This window comes from Piliocolobus tephrosceles, chromosome 13 (genome assembly GCF_002776525.5).
Source record: "Piliocolobus tephrosceles isolate RC106 chromosome 13, ASM277652v3, whole genome shotgun sequence".
Taxonomy (NCBI): Eukaryota; Metazoa; Chordata; class Mammalia; order Primates; family Cercopithecidae; genus Piliocolobus; species Piliocolobus tephrosceles.
In genome coordinates this window covers 66,098,602-66,120,215 of record NC_045446.1, presented here as the reverse complement: position 1 = coordinate 66,120,215, position 21,614 = coordinate 66,098,602, and the positions used below count along the sequence as shown (strand labels likewise).

General features: G+C 36.4%; 1 protein-coding gene across 3 annotated transcripts in view; it reads right to left on the bottom strand.

The window, feature by feature from the left end:
- UVRAG (UV radiation resistance associated) overlaps positions 1 to 21,614 on the bottom strand; it is a 335,807-nt gene that overhangs the window by 176,470 nt on the left and 137,723 nt on the right. For all 3 annotated transcript variants that reach the window (XM_023209367.1, XM_023209368.1, XM_023209369.1), the window contains one exon: positions 477 to 582. In XM_023209367.1, coding sequence (XP_023065135.1) covers positions 477 to 582 — 106 coding nt within the window. The remainder of the gene's footprint in view (positions 1 to 476; positions 583 to 21,614) is intronic.

The following is a 21,614-nucleotide window of genomic DNA, read 5'->3' as shown; positions in this document are numbered from 1 at the left end:
CCATTTGGGTTAGGATTTCTGTTTCTTTGGAAACGCCTCCTTAATAAGAGTTTTCCCAAAAGAGATCACTGTCCACAAACCAGACTTATTTTGCTCAGTCCAAATACTTTTTAAATTCATCTTTTAAAAGAAGATTAGCTCCCGTAGTTTATTTTTTTCCCTCCTGGCAGCTATTTTTCATTCACTATATAGTTCATGTTTAGAGTTCACATTAATAAAACTGCCTGTTAATTATCTTCTAAGTAATTTTATGTAATATAAAGTTTCATCTAGCAGAATAAAGCAGGCACTTTGCGTGTTACACTATTAGCAGATGGGAAAGTTTATTTCCAACATTTAAATGCCAATAGAACTCTCAGTAGAACATTAATAAGATAAAAACTATCTAAAGGGTTTTTTAAAATTAACCCTAGAAGAATATGATACTCTCCTTTAGAAAACAAGAAGTGTAAACAGGTAAATACATAAAAACCTACCAGCTCATTGCTTGTAGATGTGAGTCTTAGTTTTTCTTCAATTTCCTTCCCAATTTTCTGAACAGTTACCTGAGTCTGTTTAATTGCACACTGGGCTCTATGAAGCCTAGAAATATAAGTTATAGAAAAATGTAAATGAGTTGACGGTAAACTCAACAAAGAGCCTCAGATATAAATGACAAACCTTGAGGATACAAAGAATTAATAATGAACCCAATTTATTTAATTATCTAGCATATTCACAATGAAATAACAGGGAATACAATAAATCCTAAAACATTAAAGCTCTAAAACACCCTTTTTTGTACCTGCCTGCCTGCCTCTGATGTATTGTGAGGTAAGATGAAGAACTCAAAGGAGTCGGGAAGAGCCCTGAGAAAGTAATATAGTAAAATCCTATCATTTTATAGATATGGAAACTGAGGCCCAGTGAAATTAAATGGATTGCTAAAGTCACCGAGAGAGTATCACCATTATCAAAGGTGACTATTACTTTTAGGTATCCATAAAGAAAAAAGGAATTCACAGTAATCCCAGCTGAGAAGGTTGAATCAAAGCAGATAGCACTCTCAAAGAGATAAGAAAAAACCAAAAGATGATAGAAAAGACAAATAGGAGGAATTAAATACTTGGCCAGGTTCAAACTAGCAACTACATTTTCAGTAAGGTCTCTTTCAAGGAACACTGAAAATATTAAGAGCTATTTTTATTTTTAAGTTATGGTTTTGTGTTTTTGCTTCTTGGTCTCTTTATCTTAATATTTTAATTTAATTTTATTCTGAGACAGGGTGTCACTCTGTCACCCAGGCTGGAGTACAGTGGTGCAAACACGGCTCACTGCAGACTGCAGCCTTGACCTCCCAGGCTCCAGTGATTCTCCTACCTCAGGCCCCTAGATAGCTGGGACTACGGGCACACACAACCACGTCTGGCTAATTTTTGTATTTTTTGCAGAGACGAGGTTTCACCATGTTGCCCAGACTGGTCTCAAACTTTGTGTTCAAGCAATCTGCCCGCCTCTCAAAGTACTAGGATTACAGCACTATGCCACTGCGCCTGGTTTCTTTATCTTTAAATATAGCTCATGTATTTCTTATACATTTCCATACCAAATGGTCAAACTGTCTTTATTTGTAGATGACATAATTGTCATGTGGAAAATCATCAGAAATCTACAAAACAAACACTAAAATTAATAAGTTAATTTAGCAAGGTCATGGGATATAAGGTCAATATACAAAAAAAAAAATCAATGATGTTTCTGTATGTAGGCATACCTCACTTTACTGCACTTTGCTTTACTGTGCTTCATAGATATTGCTTTTAAAAAAATAAACAAATTGAAGGTTTTTGGCAACCCTGAGTCAATCAAGTCTACTGGAGCCATTTTTCTAACAGCATGTACTCACTTCATGTCTCTGTCACATTTTGGTAATTCTCATAATATCTCAAACTTTATCATTATTATTATATCTGTTATGGTGATCTGTGATCAGTGATCTTTGGTGTTGCTATTATAATTATTTTGGAGCACCATGAGCTGCACCCATATAAGATAGTGAACTTTATTGATAAATGTTGTGTGTTCTGACTGCTCCACTGATTGGCCATTCCCAGTCTCTCTCCTCGCCTTGGGCCTCCATATTCCCTGAGACACAACAATAATGAAATTGGGTCAAGCCTTACAGTGGCCTCTAAGTGTTCAAGTGAAAAGAACAGTCCTACATCTCTCACTTTAAATCAAAAACTAGAAATGACAAACCTTAGTGAGGAAGGGATATGAAAAGCCAAGATAAGCCAAAAGCTAGGCCTCTTGCATGAAACAGTCAGCCAAGTTGTGAATGCAAAGGAAAAGTTCTTGAAGGAAATTAAAAGTGATACTCCGGTGGACACGTGAATGATAAAGTAAAACAGCCTTATTGCTGATGCGGAAAGAGTTTTACTGGTCTGGATAGAAGATCACACCAGCCACAACATTCTTTTAACCCAAAGCCTAATTCAGAGCAAGGACCTAACTCTCTTCAAATTTTTGAAGGCTGAGAGAGGTAAGGAAGCTGCAGAAGAAAAGCTGGAAGACAGCAGAGACTGATTTATGAGGTTGAAGGAAAGAAGCCATCTCTAGAACATCGACGTGTAAGGTGAAGCAGGAAGTGCTAATGGAGAAGCTGCAATAAGTTACTTGGTAGCTCTAGCTAAGATCATCAATGAAGGTGGTTATACTAAACAACAGGTTTTCAACATAGATGAAACAGTCTTCTGTTGAAATAAGATGCCATCTAGGACTTTCATAGCTAGAGAGGAGAAGCCAATGTCTGGCTTCAAAGCTTCAAAGGACAGGCTGACTCTCTTATTAGGGGTTAATGTAGCTGCTGATTTTAAGTTGAAGCTAATGCTCATTTACAACTCTGAAGATCCTGGGGCCCTTAAGAATTATGCTAAATCTACTCTGCCTGTGTTCTATAAATGGTACATCAAAGCCTGGATGACAGTGCATCTGTTTACAGCATGGTTTTATGAATATTTTAGGACTCTCGAGACCTAATGCCTAGAAAAGAAGATTTCTTTCAAAATATTACTGTTCATTGGCAATGCACCTGGTCACCCAAGAGTGCTGATGGACATGTACAAGGAGATTAATGTTTTCATGTCTGCTAACACATTATCTATTCTGTAGCCCATGGATGAAGGAGGCATTTCAACTTTCAAGTTTTATTATTTAAGAAATACATTTCATAAGGCTAGAGTTGCCATAGATAATTCATTCTTCTAGCAGATCTGGGTAAAATCAATGGAAAACATTTTGGAAAGGATTCACCATTCTGAATGCCATTCAGAACATTCATGATTCATGGGAGTAGGTAAAAATATCAACATAAACAGGAGTTTGGAAGAAGCTGACTCCAGCCCTCATGGATGACTTTGAGGGGTTCAAGGCTTCAGTGGCGGAAGTAACTGCAGACATGGTTTTAATAGCAAGAGAATTAGAATTATAAGTGGAACCTGAAGGTATGACTGAATTGCTGTGATCTCATCATCAAACTTGACTGGATGAGGAGTTACTTTTTATAGTTGAGCAAGAAAAGTGGTTTTTTGAGATAGAATCTACTCCTGGTGAAGAAGCTATAAACACTGTTGAAATGACAACAAAAAATGTATACCATCATAAACTTAGCTGATAAAACAGTGGCAGGGCTTGAAGGGAAGGACTGACTCCAATTTTGAAAGAAGTTCTACTCTGGGTAAAATGTTATCAAACAGCATTGCATGATACAGAGAATCATGCATGAAAGAAGAGTCAACTGATATGTCAAACTTCATGTTGTCTTATTTTAAGAAATTGTCATAGTCACTCCAACCTTCAGTAACTAACTACCAATCTGATCAATCAGCAGCCATTGACATGGAGGCAAGATCCTCCACCAGCAAAAAGATATGGCTTGCTGAAGGTTCAGATGATCATTAGCATTTTTTAGCAATAAAAGATGTTTTAATTAAGGTATGTACATTATTTTTAGACATAATGCTATTTCACACTTAACAGACTACAGCATAGTGTAAACATAACTTTTATATGCACTGGGAAACCAAGAAGTTCATGTGACTCGCTTTATTGCAATATTTGCTTTACTGCTTTATTGCGATACTTGCTTTATTGGGGTAGCCTGGAACCAAATCCTCAGTATCTCCAAGGTATTCCTGTATTAGCCCCAAACAATTGAGATACGAAATTCTTAAATAATACTTTAATGACAGCATCAAAAACATAAAATACTTAGGGATGAAATAAACAAAAGATGTGCAAGACTCAATCCTGAAGTCACAAAACATTGCTACAATAAAGAAGAACTAGTAAGTAAAAAATACATGTACATGGACTGGAAGATTCCATATTGTTAAAGATGTCAGCTTTTCCCAAATGGGTAAACAGCTTGAGACTCCCAATCACAGTCCCAAAGGATTTTGTTTTTGACAGAAATTAATAAGCTGATACTGTAATTTATATAGAAAAGCAAATAATCTAGAAGTGACAAACCAATCTTGACATAGGCCAGATTTCAAGAGTTTCTATTAAGTTACATAATTAAGACAACATGGCGTGGTCATGGAGATTAAAAAATAAATAGATCAATGGAAGAGAATAAAGTGCACCATAATAGTCCTACACATATATAGCAAATTAATTTTTGACAAAGGAATCAAGGCAAATCAGTGCAGAAAACAAAGTTTTTTAAACAAAGGTGCTATGGAACACTGAATAAGCATAGAAAAAAATCAATCTCATCCCCTATTTCATACACACAAAAATTAATTTAAAGAGGATCACAGTAAATATAAAAGCTAAAATCATAACACTTATGGCCAAAAATATAGGACTATCTCTTGCAACCTTGGGGTAGACAAATATTCAGCAGAGAAGGCATAAAAATAATTAATCATAAAATTAAAAAGGAATAAACTAGACTTTAAAAAAATGAGAAATACCTGTTAATCTTAACAAAGCTGCCATTAGGAAAATAAAACAGTTCATAGAATGGGAGGAAATATTTGCAAAGCACCTATCTGACTATAAAGAATTCTTATAAATCAGTAATCAAGACAGTCAATTAAAAATGGACAAAAGAGTGAAATAAACACATCACAAAAAAGATACAAGAATGGCCAACAAGCATAGTCACTCAAAGTCTTAGTCATCAGGGAAATACACATTAAAATCATAATGAGGTGCCATTTCACACCTGTTAGAATAGATAAAATTAAAATGACAACACTAAATACTGGCAAGGATGTGGAACAGCTAAAACTTGCATGCATTGCTGGCAAAAATGTATCAGGCTGGTGCAAAAGTAACTACAGTTCTTGCAATTATTTTAAATTTAAATTTAAATTTAAATTTAAATTGCAAGAACCCACGAGATCAGGAGATCAAGACCATCCTGGCCAACATGGTGAAGCCCCATCTCCAAGAAAATACAAAAAGTTAGCCAGACATGGTGGCACGCGCCTGTGGTCCCAGCTACTTTGGAGGCTGAGGCAAGGGAATCGCTTGAACCTGGGAGGCAGCGGTTGCAGTGAGCTGAGATCGTGCCATTGTACTCCACCCTGGCGACAGAGCAAGATTCCGTTTCAAAAAAAAAAAAGGGCAAGAACTGCAATTACTTTTGCACCAGCCTAATAAAGTAACAGTGGCTTTTTTAGAAAGTATTAGTTATTAAGTTAAACATACATTTAACCTAAGGCCCAGCAATTCTACTCCTAGGTATTTACCCAAGAAAAATCAAAAACATGTCTACAAGAAGGTTTGTATAAGAATGTTCATAGAAAACAATCCAAAGGTCTATTAAAGAGGAGAATTCACAGTTAAGCTATATTTACATAATGAAAATCTACTTAGCAATAAAAAGGAACATACCACTGGTACATACAACAATATGGATGGATCTCAAAAACAATATGTTGAGTGAAAAAAGCCAGAAACAGAAAAGTCCATATTGTATAATTCCCTTTTCACAAAGTTCAAGAACAGGTAAAACCAACCTATGGTGACAAATCAAGAGTGGTTGGGACTGACATAGAGAGAAGAAGGAACAAAGCAACTATCTGAGGTGATGGAAATGTTCTAAGTCTTTATTTTTCTAGATGGGGTCTCACTTTGTCACCTAGGTTGGAGTGCACTGGCATGACCATAGTTCACTGCCCCCTCAAATTACTGGACTTAAGGGATCTTCCTGCTTCAGCCTTCCGAGTAGCTGGGACTACAGGAGCGTGCAACTGGATCCAGCTAATTTTTTGTAGAGACAGAGTCTCACTATGCCCAGGCTTGTCTCAAACTCCTGGCCTCAAGCCATCCTTCCACCTCAGCCTCCCAGAGTGTTGGGATTACAAGAGTGAGTCACTGCACCTGGCTTTGATGTCTTGATTAGGGTAAGGAGTACACCAAAACTCACAGATTTTACACTAAGATCTGTGCATTTCACTGTGTGTGAATTTTACCTGTGTTTTTAAAAGGTGGTCATCAATCCTAACCTGAAAGTCATCATATGAGAGGTTCATTTTCTTAGGCATTTGATGGTATTGCTACCTCTGCCAATATTATTATTATTATTATTACCGTAAACCCTAGAAATATTCATTATATATTCTGTACTTTTAGAAATTGCCTGGTATTTATTGATGATTTCTTAGGTCATATAAAAAGGACCAACTCTCAATATAGCTATTTTGTTCATGAGATCAGGAATTCAACAAATCCCTCAGGGCTCCTAAGGAATCCAATAGAGGAGACTATACTCCATCCTGTTGCCTCGTGGTCTGGGTGTGTTTGTGTGTTTAATCTACACTGATTTTAAGTAATACTCTCTTTAAAAGATAGCTCTACAGTAATTTTACATCCAGGTAAGGCCCTTTGTGATGTAGTCCCTGCTGACACATCCTGTCTCATTCCTGATTATTTTTAACCTTCCACCCTCATCTCCAGCAATACTGAACTACTGGCAACTCTCCAAACACATTCTATCATTTCTTCCTTCTGTACCCCTTTGTGAGCTGTTCTATGTGCCTACAAGTTCTTCACATCCCTTAACAGATAACTAAATTCCTAATCCATTAAGAGGAAGCTCAAGCAACCTCTTCTTCAAAGGCCTTCCCTGACTATTACAGACAGGTATAGGCACTCCTTCCTCTGGAAATCTGCTACTTGTGTATGGCACCACAATAAATACTATACAACCCTAGTTTACAGCAACTGTTTATTTCTTTGCCTATTTCACTAGATCTTTCTGGGGGTAAAATAAATTTCATCTTCTCATGTATATTCCAAATGCTAAGTACAGAATGTGGCACAAAGGAGGGACTCAAAATGTATTTGCTGGCTTAATGTCTAATGTCTGAACATAACAGCACAGTTCCAAACTTTGATATTTTTGTCATCAGTGGGAGATTAATTGGAGGATCAATGTGGTAGTTTCCTATATTTGTAACTTCAAAATAGTGTATCAAAATAAAAATCACATAGAGACTACTCATTCAAGTAAGGAAACAGCAATTTTTACTAAAAATGTTATCAGAATTCTAAAAATGATAGGCATCATCAACCCAGAGAAGAAATCAACAAAATAGCCTGTAACTTTAAAAATAGGAAAGTGCTGTCTAAAACTTCACTGGTACTATGCAAACAACCTTGTCAAATGGTAAAGACTTTAAAAATAAAAATGATTCATGACCATAATTAATGTATGACTTCAACTATTTGGCTCTCACTGCCCCAGACGCTTTCTGATCTTACCTTAGGGGCTTAAAACACACAGACAGAGTCACATTTCCTCCAATCTTCAGTGTTATCCAAATAGACTTTCAGAGCCCCTGCTACATCAAGACAGAGCTAATAACATCCCCCTTTCAAACCCAACAGGAGAATTAAAAGTTTGAAGTATTTAGACTTTGAAAAGTAACATGGGACATCCTGATTCCCCTGGGGATAAAGAGGTGAAGGACTAACTAAAAAAGAAACAACTGCTTTACCTCCAAACTGGTTGGCCAATTTCGGAGGAATGTTTCTTGATTTTGCAAACTATCAAAAGAATCTATAAAGAAAGAAATACATATCCTGTAGTAATATGGGTGAGTGGTCAATATCAACACTAACACCCTCAAGCTGAAATAAAACTCATCATCACTGGTGTTGGGAAGGAGAGATCAAGTAGCTATCTGATAGGTATTCTGGTGATAGGAAACAGATGCATTCCTATTTTTTAATATGATTTGAGGTAATAAATTGAAACTGGACTAAAAAAGTGCTTTGAGTCTATGTATTTCTGTGAATGTAAAGATACATTGAATAAAAAAATATGTCAAGTAAATTATTAATAAAGGTTAACTGAGACCATGTCAATGAGATATTAAAAACAATCTCACTGAAGGAGAAGTTCTAAGATAGTATTGATCATATCACATCAGAAATCCTGCATTCAAGTTTAAGACAAAGAATGACAAATTAGAATACCTACAAAGGCAGTGAAGTATAGTTCCCTATGGCTTGCAGAGAGAGATAAAAAGGGAGAAGAAATACAGGAAAGACAGGCATCTATGAAACAAATCAATACCTTATCATTAATGGTTTTGTATTTCATATGAAGGTGCTTAGATTTTTATTCTGAAGGCATTAGAAAACCATTAAAAAGTTTTAAGCTGGGAAAGATTTAACTACATTTGCACTTTAGAAAGGTATTTCTTCTTGTAATAAGGTGAATGGCACACAGAGAAAAGAGACTGCAAACAGGAAGGTTAGTGTGAGGTTATTCCAACAGTCCATATAACAAACGGCTCTGTCCTAAATTAAAATAGTGACAGGAAAGATGGTGTAGATGTGAAAAGTGAGAGAGAAGAGAGATAAAGAATGATGCTCAAAAACAAATTACCAGCATAAACATGAAAGACAAGACATCACTACAGATCCTTCAGATAGTTGAAAGGAATTAAGGAGAAATTATGAGCAATAGTCAAACTGTTTAAAATCCACAAATTTCCAAAACAAACAAAAGAAACAGAAAATCTAAAGAACCACTATCTGTTAAATAAATTAAATTTGTAATTAAAAATCTTCTCACATAGGAAACTCTAGGCTCAGATAGCTTCACTGGTAAAATGCCAGTAGTATCAAAAATCTTTCCAAGAAGAAGAGGGGATGCTTTCATTTTGTTTCATGAGGTCAACACAACCCTGATACCAAAACATGACACGAACAACACTATAGGGAAAAAAAAATTATAGACCAATTATTACACATGAACATAAATGCAAAAATCATTAACAAAATGTTAGCAAATCAACTCTAGTAATATATGAAAAGGACAAAGCAATTGGATCAAGTGGGTTTATCTGAGTAGGTTATACCATTCTGTTACTGACTGATTTTCAAATACTATACAAGGTTGGTATAATATTTGAAAATCAATCAGTGACAGAATGAAGAAAAAAGATCATATGATTATCTTAAATGATTCAAAAAAAGAAGCATTTGATACAATTTAATACCTGTTACTGGTTAAAAATTTTTTAAAAACCCTCAACAAACTAGGAGGAAAGGGGAGCTTCCCCAATCTGCTAAAGGATTTATAGAAAAAAATCTACAGCTAATCCTATACTCACAATCAAAAACAAAGCAAAGATATCCATTTTCATCACTCTATTCCACATGTACTCAAGGTCCAAACCATTATAATAATGCATTTTAAAAGTAAATAAAAGCCATAGGTATAGGAAAGGAAGAAGCAAATCTACTTAAAGGTTCTATGACTGTGTAGGTAGAAAAATCCAAAGAAATCTAAAATCCAACTACTAGAACTAATAAGTAAATTCTGCAAATTGCAAGAGTTTAAATTAATATATTAAAAATCAATCAGTGTTTCTATATAATATCAACAAATAACTAGGAATAAATCTAAAGAAAGGTGTGAAAGACCTGTACATTGACAACCATAAAACACTGCTGAGCTATTAAAGAATACTTAAATAAATGGAGACATACACCATTTCATGGATTGGAAGACGTGATATTATTAAGCAGTCAAGTCTCCCTAAATTGATCTAGAGCCAAAGCAATCCCAATCAAAAACCCAAAAGGTTTTTTTTGTTTAACAGAAATTGGCAAACTGCTTCTAAACTTGATATCCAAATACAAAAGACCTAGAACAATAAGAAAATGTTGAGGGGGTGGAGCAGGAAAAAGCTGGAGGGCTTACACTACTAGATTTTATGACCTATCATAAAGCTGCAGTAAGTAAGGCAGCAATAGTTACACCGAACTAAACAAATAGATCAATGAAATATAATTCAGGGCTGGGTACGGTGGCTCACGCCTATAATCCCAGAACTTTGAGAGGCCAAGGTGGGTGGATCACCTGAGGTTGGGAGTTCAAGACCAGCCTGCCCAACATTGAGAAACCCTGTGTCTACTAAAAATACAAAATTAGCCGGGCGTGGAGGCACATGTCTGTAATCCCAGCTACACGGGAGGCTGAGGCAGAAGAATTGCTTGAACCTGGGAGGCAGAGGTTGTGGTGAGCCGAGATCGCACCATTGCACTCCAGCCTGGGCAACAAGAGCGAAACTCCGTCTCAAAAAAAAAAAAATATATATATATATATATATATATATATATATATATATATATAAAATTCAGATTATAGAAAGAATCGTTGATACATACTCAATTTTTTGATAAGGAAAAGAAAAACTTTGTCAACAAATGGCAGTGAAATAACTTAATACACATATAGGAAATAAATGAACCTTAACCTGCACCTCACCTCATACACACAGATTAATTTGAGATGGATTAGGGACCTAAATGTAAAAGCTAAGACTACAATGCTTCTGGAATAACACATAGGAAAATATATTCAAGAACTTGGACTAGGCAAAAATTTCCTAAGGGCATTATTGAGAAAATGAAAAAACATCAAGTCATGACTGAGAAAAAACACTCAGGGTGTGTATGTGTGTGTGTGTGTGTGTACACCTGACAAACGACTTCTATCCAAAATGCATAAAGAATTCCTACATAAAAATCAAAAGATAAACAACCCAATAAATCAGAATAGGCAAAATATTTGAACAAACACTTCAAAAAATGAGATATAAGAATGAGCTATTAGCACATGAAATGGTGCAAATATATTTAGTCATTGTAAAACTAAAAATCAAAATCAAAATGATACACTACTACAAGCCCTATTATAATGGCTAGAACTTACAAAACTGACAATACCAAATGATAGCAAGAGGTAGAGCAACTGGAACTTTCCAGCATTGCTGGAGGGACTGTACAAATATATAACTACTTTGGAAACCTGTGTGGCAATAACTAACAAGTTAAATATGCACCTCTTGTATAAGCCAACAGTTTCACTCTCAGGTATAATGTGGGCTGGGTGCGGTGGCTCATGCCTGTGATCCCAACACTGTGGGAAGCTAGGGGGGAGAAATCACCTGATGTCAGGAGTCTGAGATCAGCCCTAGCAACCCAGCAAGACCCCATCACTAAAAAAATTAAATTAGCCAAGCATGGTGGTGCGCACCCATTCCCACTACGTGGGAAGCTGCAGGGAGAATCCCCTGGAGTTCAGGAGCTTGAGGTTACAATGAGCTATGACTGCACTACTGCACTCCAAGACTGGTGACAGAATGAGTCCCTGTCTCTAAAATATCAAATAAATAAATAAATAAATAAAGAGAAAGCACATGACCACAAAAAAACTTGTGTAAGTTGTTCCTATCGGCTTTACTTATAATAGCCAAAAAGTAGAAACAATCCAAATATCCATCAACAGAATAATGAATAAGCAAACTATAGTATATTCATAGAAGGAAATACCACTTCACCAATAAAAAGGAATATACTGCTAATCTACACAACAATATGGATAAATTCCAAAAACTGTAGGTTAAACAAAAGGAGCCAGAAACCAAAAGAGTGCCCTGTATGACTCCACTTATAAGAAGTTCAAAAACAGGGAGAGCTAATAAATGATGAGGCAATAAGAAAAGTGTCCCAGGATGGGAATGAGGGTGTCAGAAAGCTGGCAAATGAGGGAACATTCTGGATAATGAAAATATTCTATACCTTGATTTACCGATGGCAATACAGGTGTGTATATTTATTAAAATTCATCAAAGTGTGTGTGTGTGTGTGTGTGTGTATTTTATTGTATATAAATTATACTGCCGAAGAAAAAGAAAAGAATGTTTGCTGGTGTATGGCTTGGGGAACCAGAAAAACGGCAATGCTATTTACTGCAATGTAGAACATGGGAGGAGCAGTTCGAGAAGAAAGTTCTATTTTCAGTTGGAAGTGCCTGCGTAACATCCAAGAGGATGTGCTGAATATGAGTTGAATATAAAGATCTGTTGCTCAGGAGACAGCTCTTGGCCAGAGATAAAAATGTGGCAATCATTAGCACACAGATGGTTATGAATGCTATGAAAGTGAATGAGATCACCCTGAAGACTGTGCGAATGAGAGTAAACAGGACCTAGAACAGAAACCAGAGGAACATCAGTATTTAAGAAATTGGGGAGAAAAAAGTTCTGCAAAAAATTCTGAACTAGAATATCCAGGGAGAAGTAGAAGGACAGCTCAGAGAGCTGGTATGACAGCAGTTAAAGGAACAGCACATCTCGAGGGAGGAATGACCAGTGTCACAAAAATCAAGTAACCTAAGGCCTAGACAGTTTCTACATATTTAGCAGCAAGGACTTAATTAAAGCCATTTCAAATCCGTTCACCTCATCCCAGATCCACTGCCACCTAGCCAATAGCCCTAATTGGTTTCTTAGCTTCGACTCTTATTCTTCTCAATTTTATTCTGTACTTAGTACCAAAGAACCCCGTTCTTCATTTGCTCAGTTACTAACTGTAGTTTATCTTCCCCAACAGCATCCAGAATGCCTGCCTTATACACATCTAAAATTGTATTTCCTTAGAGACAGCTAGAAATATCACAGTCCACAAACTTACAATTTCAAAGATTCACGCTAATGCGTCTAGTACCTCACCACTTTATCTTTCTTCTTCTCTGATGGACACTAACCTTTTAGATACTCTAGGCCCTCTAATAGCTAGTGTGTGGTTGCCTACACAGTTCCTTTCTTCTCTGATGGACACTAACCTTTTAGATACTCTAGGCCCTCTAATAGCTAGTGTGTGGTTGCCTACACAGTTCCTTTCATTATGTACCTATGGGTAATTAACATACATGTACTTCTAGTCATGTTGATAACATCTTCCATCGATGATAAAAGGATTTTTCTGGTGTCTGAAAGGCGTGATCTACATTTTTCCACACTAAATGCATTGTCCATTTTTTAAATAATTCTATTCAAATAAATCCACCTATTCAAATAAATTTTATCAAATAAATCTGCTCCATGATAGTCATGAATCACTGCAGTGCTCCGGAACTGACATCACAGTATACTGGTGCTGCCTTTTCCCTCACTCATATTTCCTGTGTTCACTCACCTGAACCTATTGATTCTTCTTTCCCAATGCTCTTATCCACGTAATTTCCTTCTCATCATTCCCACTGTAAGCACCCTGGTTCAGCATTAATAGAAGGCCTTCCTTACTAATCTCTGCCCTCTTCAACCCATCTGCAACACTGCCATCAGAATGCTCTCCTAAAACACAGATTTCAATAGTGTCCTTCAAAAAATCAAAACAATGACGTAAGAGGTATGGAGATCTTTTAAGTCTTAGTGTATCAATAATTAGAATGACTACAGGCAAATTTGGGCTCTTTATACAAAAGAAAGAAACCACCATGTACTCGCACCAAATAATCACAGATTCTAAAAAACGTATGATTAGATGTTATTCTTTGCTTGAAAACAGCCCAGGGCTATGTAAATAAACATTAAACTCTGTTGTTTTAGCCTGGCAATTCAGTCTAATGAAATCGAGCTCAGGCATAATAGTATTAATATTTACCAGAAAACTGAGGCCTAATACAGTGCCTGTCACATAGAATATATTTATTTAATAATTCGTCGGTGAATGAATACACATTTATTTAGTGCTGGCTATGTGCCAGGCACTAAGCTAAAAACTTGAAATGGATATTTCATTTAATTCTCACAAAAATCCATAGACGTAAATATTCCCGTTCTACCTGTGAGAAAACCGAAGCTGGTAAGTGGCAGACTCAGTATTTAAACCCAGGTTTGTTTAACTCCAAAGCCCATGATCTTCACTGCTTCCTGATTTCCCACCCACAAACCCATCGTTCCCAAGCTAATCTTGTCACCATCTCCCCACAAACCTTGGCATCAGTAACACCTTACATGTTAAATAATTTTAGTTTCCAAAGTGCTTTTTCACAGACACATTATTTAGGTTAAACCTTCCAAATATGTGTGTCCAGGCTCAGTATTCCTACCCTTATGTATCAGTTGCTGTGTGCTTTTCTCTTCCATTATTCTATGATTCAATTCACAATATAACTTGTATCTCAACTAAATCTGCTGCTGCATTTTATCCCACTATCTTTAGGGTAGGCAGAATTCTAAAATGTCACCCCAAGATTCCCATTCTCTGCATAATCCCCTCCTCTTGGTTATTAGCAGGACTTGTGAACACCATAGGCTATTACTCCCAGAAATGTTCCTTTACAAGGTGGGGGCTATAATTAAGGTCACGTATCAGTTCACTTTGAGTTAACCAAAAGGGAGATGAGCTAGGTGTTATAGGTTGAACTGTATCCCTCCATCCCCCGTCCCAAATTCATGTTGAAATGTCCTAACCCCTAATGTGACTATATTTGGAAACAGGACTTTCAGAAGGTAATTAAAGTTAATGAGGTCATAGGGCGGCCTTAAAAGAACAGGAAGAGAAAAAGATCTCTCCCTCTCCACATGCATGCAAGAAGGAAAGGTTATGTGAAGTCACAACAGGCAGGTGGTCATCTGTAAGCTAGGGAGAGAGCCCTCACCAGAAATTGAACCATGCTGGCACCTTGATCTCAGACTTCCAGCCTTCAGATCTCTGAGAAAATAAATGTCTGTTGTTAAAACCACCCAGACTGGTATTTTGTTGTGGCAGTCCAAGCTGACTAATACAGAGGGTAGGTCTGCTCTAACCAGGTAAGCCCTAAAAAAGGGACTGGCCCTTCCTGAAAGAAGAGATTTGAAGCACGAGAGGGCCTATAAAGTGGGCCACGTGGCAAGAAACTGCAGGTGGCCTCTATGGGGCTGACAGTGGCCCTCAGACCACTATCAGCAAGAGAACAAGAGGCTGAGTCCTATAAACCACAAGGAAGTGAACTCTGCCAAAAACCATGGGAGCTTAAGTAAGGACCCTGAGCTCCAGAGAGGAACACAGCGCAGCTGACACTGATTTCAGCCACATGAGACCATAAGCAGAGAACCAAGTCAGCTGTTCCCAAATTTCCGGCCTAAAGAAGAAACTATGAGACAATAAAACAGGTATTATTTTAAGCCACTAAATTTGTGGTAATTTATTATCCAGCAATCAAAAACTAATACATTCTTTCAATCCAAATATTAATTATTTTTCTTTCAAAGCCATCTCTTCATGATTCCATTTACTGAGCACATTATCACATTAGTCAAAATAACACCTGCACATTATAAATCTTTAGCCTAATTCCTTATCTAATCATGGTTAACGTATTTTTATTCATTCATCCTGTCTTCACATTGAGCACTTTCTATGTTGCTAATACTGAGTCTAGTGTTAAGAGAAAAAACATTGCAGACAGTCTATGCTCTCTAGAAATATACCACTTATTTACATATTCATGCAATACATACTTATTAAAGGCCTAAATGTTCACCATGCCCTCTGTTAGGTAATAAAAATACAGAGATCACAGCATTATCTTCACAATGCTCAAACTTTGTAGAGAAATTTGTTTGTAAACAATCATAATAGCATTATACAGGCTACCATACAGGCATGTATCGGGTAAGGGCTGAACATAAAAAAGGAGCATCTATTCTGGGGTGGGGTCGAGTAGAAGCAAAAGTCTTCTTGGAGGGGATAAACACTGAGCCAACATTAGAAGGAAAAGTAGGAATCAGCTAGATAAAAAGGGAGAAAGATATTCCAGACAAAAGCAAAAACAAGTACAAAAAAAAGGTAGCCTAACATTTTCAGGAACTGTAGGCAGCTTAGAAAGGCTGGAGCACAAGGTCCTATGGGAGAGGATGGCAAGAGATGAGGTAAAAAGGCAGGCAGAGGTCAGATTATGAAAACCTGGTATATTAAGCTAAGGAGCTTTACTCTCAAGGCAAATAAATAAGCTTTAAACTTATTTGGAGGCCTGACCAAGAGATGTCATGTATGTGGGCTGCAATGGAAAAAGACCAGGCACCTCCAGGTACAAAACAGACCCACAAATTCATTTTGGAAGAGGAAGAACTCAAGTAGGAGTCCAGGAATAGTTAATATTTGGTAAGGGTAGTGGTCTCCCTCAACAGCACTGGGAGCATGCTCCATCTAGACTTCATGCTGTAATCATTTGTTTTCTGGCTTTCTCCAGCAGTGGATTCTACACTCCTTGAAAACCTAGCCCTATACTTTGGTAGTGTTGTGCTCCTGAGCTTCCCTGTAGTACTTTGCATATACAAGAATTCAGTAACAGACTGTATTAAGATTACTCCCTTTCCTTCCTCAGAAATATGAAGGGGCACATCTCACCCTTCTCTTAACCCCCCAGAGCACAACAGATGCCCAATGAATTAAAAATGATTATTTTAAGATTTCTCTGATTCTATTTTTCTCAGATTCTATGCAATATTTATTCAGTGATAATTTATGTTTTCTTAGATGTATATCAAGAATAGAAAAACTCCTGGGAAGCTGCCTTGAGAACATTTTTTAACATTTGTAAACCAGAAAAGATTGATCATTTCTCATTGTAGATACTACATGTCCATCAATTTAATAACCCAATATTTTCTGGCAGTCATATCTCACTGATTATTAATATTGACTTGACTACTGACTAAAGGTTCTGTATTTTTTTTTTACTCAGACTGTTGCCCATATGTCAAGCCTCCCTCTTCTCATACAGTTGGTTTTAGGACTCAAGTATAAGACTATATATTCTTTTCACAATTAAACTCCATCTTAAAATTTAAGATGAGCTGAATATAATTCTATCTTTCCAGTCCCAAGAGATCTTATTTACTAATTCTGTTATGCAATAATCACCATCTCTATAAGTACCACGTTACCACTGCATTAGCTTAGTCAATTTTCTGTATTTTTGTTCAAAGGCTTAGACTGTGGTATTCTCAAGAGGAAAAACCATGTCTCCCTTGATCACCACTTTATACCCAGCATATTGCATAGTTTCCAGCATGCAGTACTGAATAAACATTTGAATAAGCAGGTAAGTAACCAAATGAATGGACATGTTGAAAAAGACCAGGTCAAAAACAGAGCCCTATGCCATGCATTTAAAAATTTCCCTTTAGATAGCAAGTCATCAAGTAGTTACCAATCGACCTATCTTTTCTGTCATTTAGCTTACACTTCTTCATCTTGCTCCCAAAGCTATCCTGACATGCCTTATCCAACATATCATTGAAGTTATCTGTATCTTCAAGTCTAAGTACCCTTGCAAAATGGATACATTCGTCTGAGATAACTTGTTCTTGGGAAAGGCTCACTAAAGGAGGCAGGATTTAAGCTCCAATATGAAGGAAGGGTAGCTAAGACTCACAGCTGTATGCAAGGGAATTGCTGTTTAGGTTATTGGGAATAGCTTTTCATAGTCATTAAGGAAGCAGAGTGTATTACATGTTCAGAACAGAAAAGTAGGTTGTGTGCTATAAAACAAAGAGGGCATAAGAGCAATATCATGAGAGGCAGGCTGGAAAGGTTGATCAGAGCTACAGTGCTGTAGATTTTAAATGCCTAATAAATCATCTGCATCTCTACAGCACCTACAGCAGTCTAAAGCACATGGGAATCACTCAAACACTTGTTGATGGATTTATTAAATATGATAGTTTCCCAAAAGACCAGGAGTCTACCCAAAGCCTGCTTCTACATTCCTCCGTCTAGACCATGCACATAGTTGGGAAGAACACAATCTCATGCTAATGGCATCAAATAAGACAATACTATTACTTATAAATACTTATAAAATTAACCTTCTTTCATGGAAAAGCAAATAGCATCGTGGGTGGGAAAGTCCTATTGAGGAGATTGTAGGTGGTGTGAAAGCATGTGATAATTAGTGCATCAAGTCTAACAAGGATATGCATATCCTCAAAAACTAACAACACTAATGAAGCAACAGTTATAGGACAATAATCAACTCTTCGCATTTCCAATTTACATCTCAACTAACTCATTTCAGGCAAGAAGAACCATATTTGGCATAAGAGCAAGCTAAATCATTCCCAGATTTTTTCATAATACTATCCATGTGCATTTTAGCACGTTTAATTTAAAATGTATTCATTATACAATAAACACACTTGAGGAAGTACACAGAAAAGCACTTCAGAATTAGAAACAATAAACAAAACAAACTACAGACATGGACAAGATTTTTACAATTTAAAAGGAATATTACATACAACTTTAGGCCAATAAATTTAAAAAAAAACAAACAGAAAAAGTGAATGATTTTCTAGCAAACTACAAATTATCAAATTGTCTCAATAAGAGGTTGAAACCCTGAATAGATCAATAACTACAAAGAAACTAAAAATGCTACCAAAGTGGGGGTGGGAGGGTGTAGGCCATGATGATTTTATGGGTGCTATAGTATAAATATTTGTCCCCTCCCAAACTCATGTTGAAATTAATTGTCACAGTATTGGGACCTTTTTTATTTTTTAGAGACAGGATCTTGCTCTATCACCCAGACTGGAGTGCAGTGGTATGATCATAGCTCACTGTAACCTCGAACTCCTGGGCTCAAGTGAGCCTCCTGTCTCAGCCTCCCAAGTAGCTGGGACTATAGGTGCCCGCCACTGTGTCCAGTTGGCTCTTCCTTTTTCTAAATCTGTTTTAAGGCTCATAAACTGAGGATACTAAGTACCTTGCATGCTATTTTAATCAGTAAGTATATGTACCATGAAGTTTAGCACTTGAATAAATTTATCTTGACACTAATTCTTCCACATGCTAAATCTTATTCAACTAGACAATTCACTTCTTGTCTTCTTCCTTTGCAACCCCTCCTGTATTGCGTCTGATAAACAGCTGTACACTCAGCAAGTGTTTAATACATACTTAACAATTGTGTAATTTTTAGATTGTAATTTAAATAGTACTTTTTAACTACTCAGGTTTCATCAGAATGGCATTTGAAAAAGAAATTAGACTTGTTTACATCTTAACAGAAAGCAGCGGTGAGCTGTGAAGAAAAAGTATGGATTTGTAAATCTCAGAGAGAAAGACTCTCCCACTGTGAATTTGCTGTTTGTGGAGATCCGAAAGAAAAGCCCCCATCACCATGTCTAAACAAGAGGCAAAAGCTTCCACCATGGACTTCAGGGACAAGAGAGAAAAAAATATATTTTATTCAAAGTCATTAGATAGGACAATAGTGAGGTTCACTGCAAGGTAAAAATGACAACCAAGAAACATCCCAAGAAACTCAAAGAATCATACTATCAAAAAATACAGAGTGCCAATGAATTTATTCAAGTTCCTCTTTGAAGGTCAGAAAATTGCTGATATTCACACTCCACAAGAACTTAGAATGGGACTGTAAGATGGGATTGAAGTTTACCAGGAATAAATAGGGGGAAATTATTCAACAATTCAGATATTTTTTCCCTTAACTATTTTTAAAAATAGTTCTTTTGCAATGTAGTATTCAAAACTGAATTATAACTGGCACCCCATCTCTTTAAAATGCATTGCATTTTTACTTTTAGTACTTGTTATTCATTATCATTTGTTTTCATTGCCCTGATCTTTTATGATCAAGCTTTAGCCCCTTTTGTATCATTCTCTCCTTTTTAAAAATTACATGGGTGCAGAGAGAGGCCTCCTTTTCCAGGATTCTGTACTTTCAGGCTTACGATCATAAGAGAGCCAATGCAAGAGTTCATAATGGCTTTCCACCTGGCCCTGAAGTTCTGCATCTAAAGTTCTCCTGGACTATGACTTTCACTGTAAGAGGAAGTTTTTCAGAGAACTCAACTGTGGAAACATGACATTTCCTTAATTTGATTCTGAAACTTTGCACCAAATGAAACAATATCAGGTTGGAGCAGGGGATGTCAGATATGGTGATACAGGTTGAACATCCCTAGCCTGAAAATCCAAAATTCAAAAATGCTCCAAAATTCAAAACTTTTTGAGCATAAACAAGTGGATCAACATTTCCTTCAAAGGAAATGCTCACTGGAGCATTGGGATTTCAGATGCTCAACCAGTAAGTATAATGCAAATATTCCAAAGTTTAAAAAAAAAAAAAAAAAAAAAAGGCGAGAAACTTCTAGTCCCAAGCATTTTGGCTAAGGGATGCTCAACCTGTAATAATGAGTAACTTTAAAGAAGGCTTTATAGAAAGGAAAATACATTTTAAGATTTTTAAATATCTTACAGTTTTAGAAAAGTTCTAATTTCCAGGGAAATTAGTAATAAAGATATGGAGAAGTACAGACAACAACAAGAATCGGAACAGAAACAGTTGGTTTCATCCACATCCTTGGGTGTATACAGACTTTGAGTAGCTCATAAAAGCAAAGTTAGAAGGGCATTTTTATGCAGTTTGCTCTCAAGTGTAAGTCAATGAATGACTATTTCCTTCACTGAGAAAATCTTGCTACAAAATATCAGCTGAACTCAACAATGTGCTTATTAAGGATATTACTGAAAACACTTTGGCACAATGGCCTCATTTTTTTTGCAGAATGGTAACAAACAGTTCAGACTGAGAGAAAATTTAATAATAAAGTCATAGGACTGTTTTTGAAGGCAGAATTTGTACAATTAATGATGTCTACTTGTGGAAATAAATCAGGCAATTTGATATATTTGAATTTCATAAATATAATGGGTAGTATAATGTAGTGGTTAGGAAGGTAGGCTGTGGTGCCTGTGATGGTTCAAATCCCAGCTCAGTTGCTTATTAACCGTTAATCAAAAATTCATCAGTAACTTGTGAAAATTACCTGACTTTTTGTGCTTCATTTGCAAAATGAGGATAAAAATCGTACATTCTTCAAAGGTTTATTCTGATAATTAAATACTTCAAAAGCATCTAGTTTTATCACTTGATAAGTACTCAAATATTAGCAGTGATTCTAATTAGTACTATCCCCTTGCAACCTACATATTTATTCCAGCAAGAATGCCACTGTCCAAAGCACTTGGGGAGTTCTCCATAAAACTTGGGTACCATCACTGGATATCCTCTATAATGGCAAATCTCCACCTTTGCTAGAGGACTTGGTATTTTAGGAATCATTAAAATTAATCTGGGCTAAATTTTTGTGAATTACAAGGCAATCAAACAGGATAATGACCTTTTAAGTAGAACAGAAAATGTGATGGTATAGTAAAGCATTTTTTTAAAATGTTATTAGTTCCAGAAATAACTAGAAAACTGACTATTATGTCAATTAAGGACACCTTTATAGTCA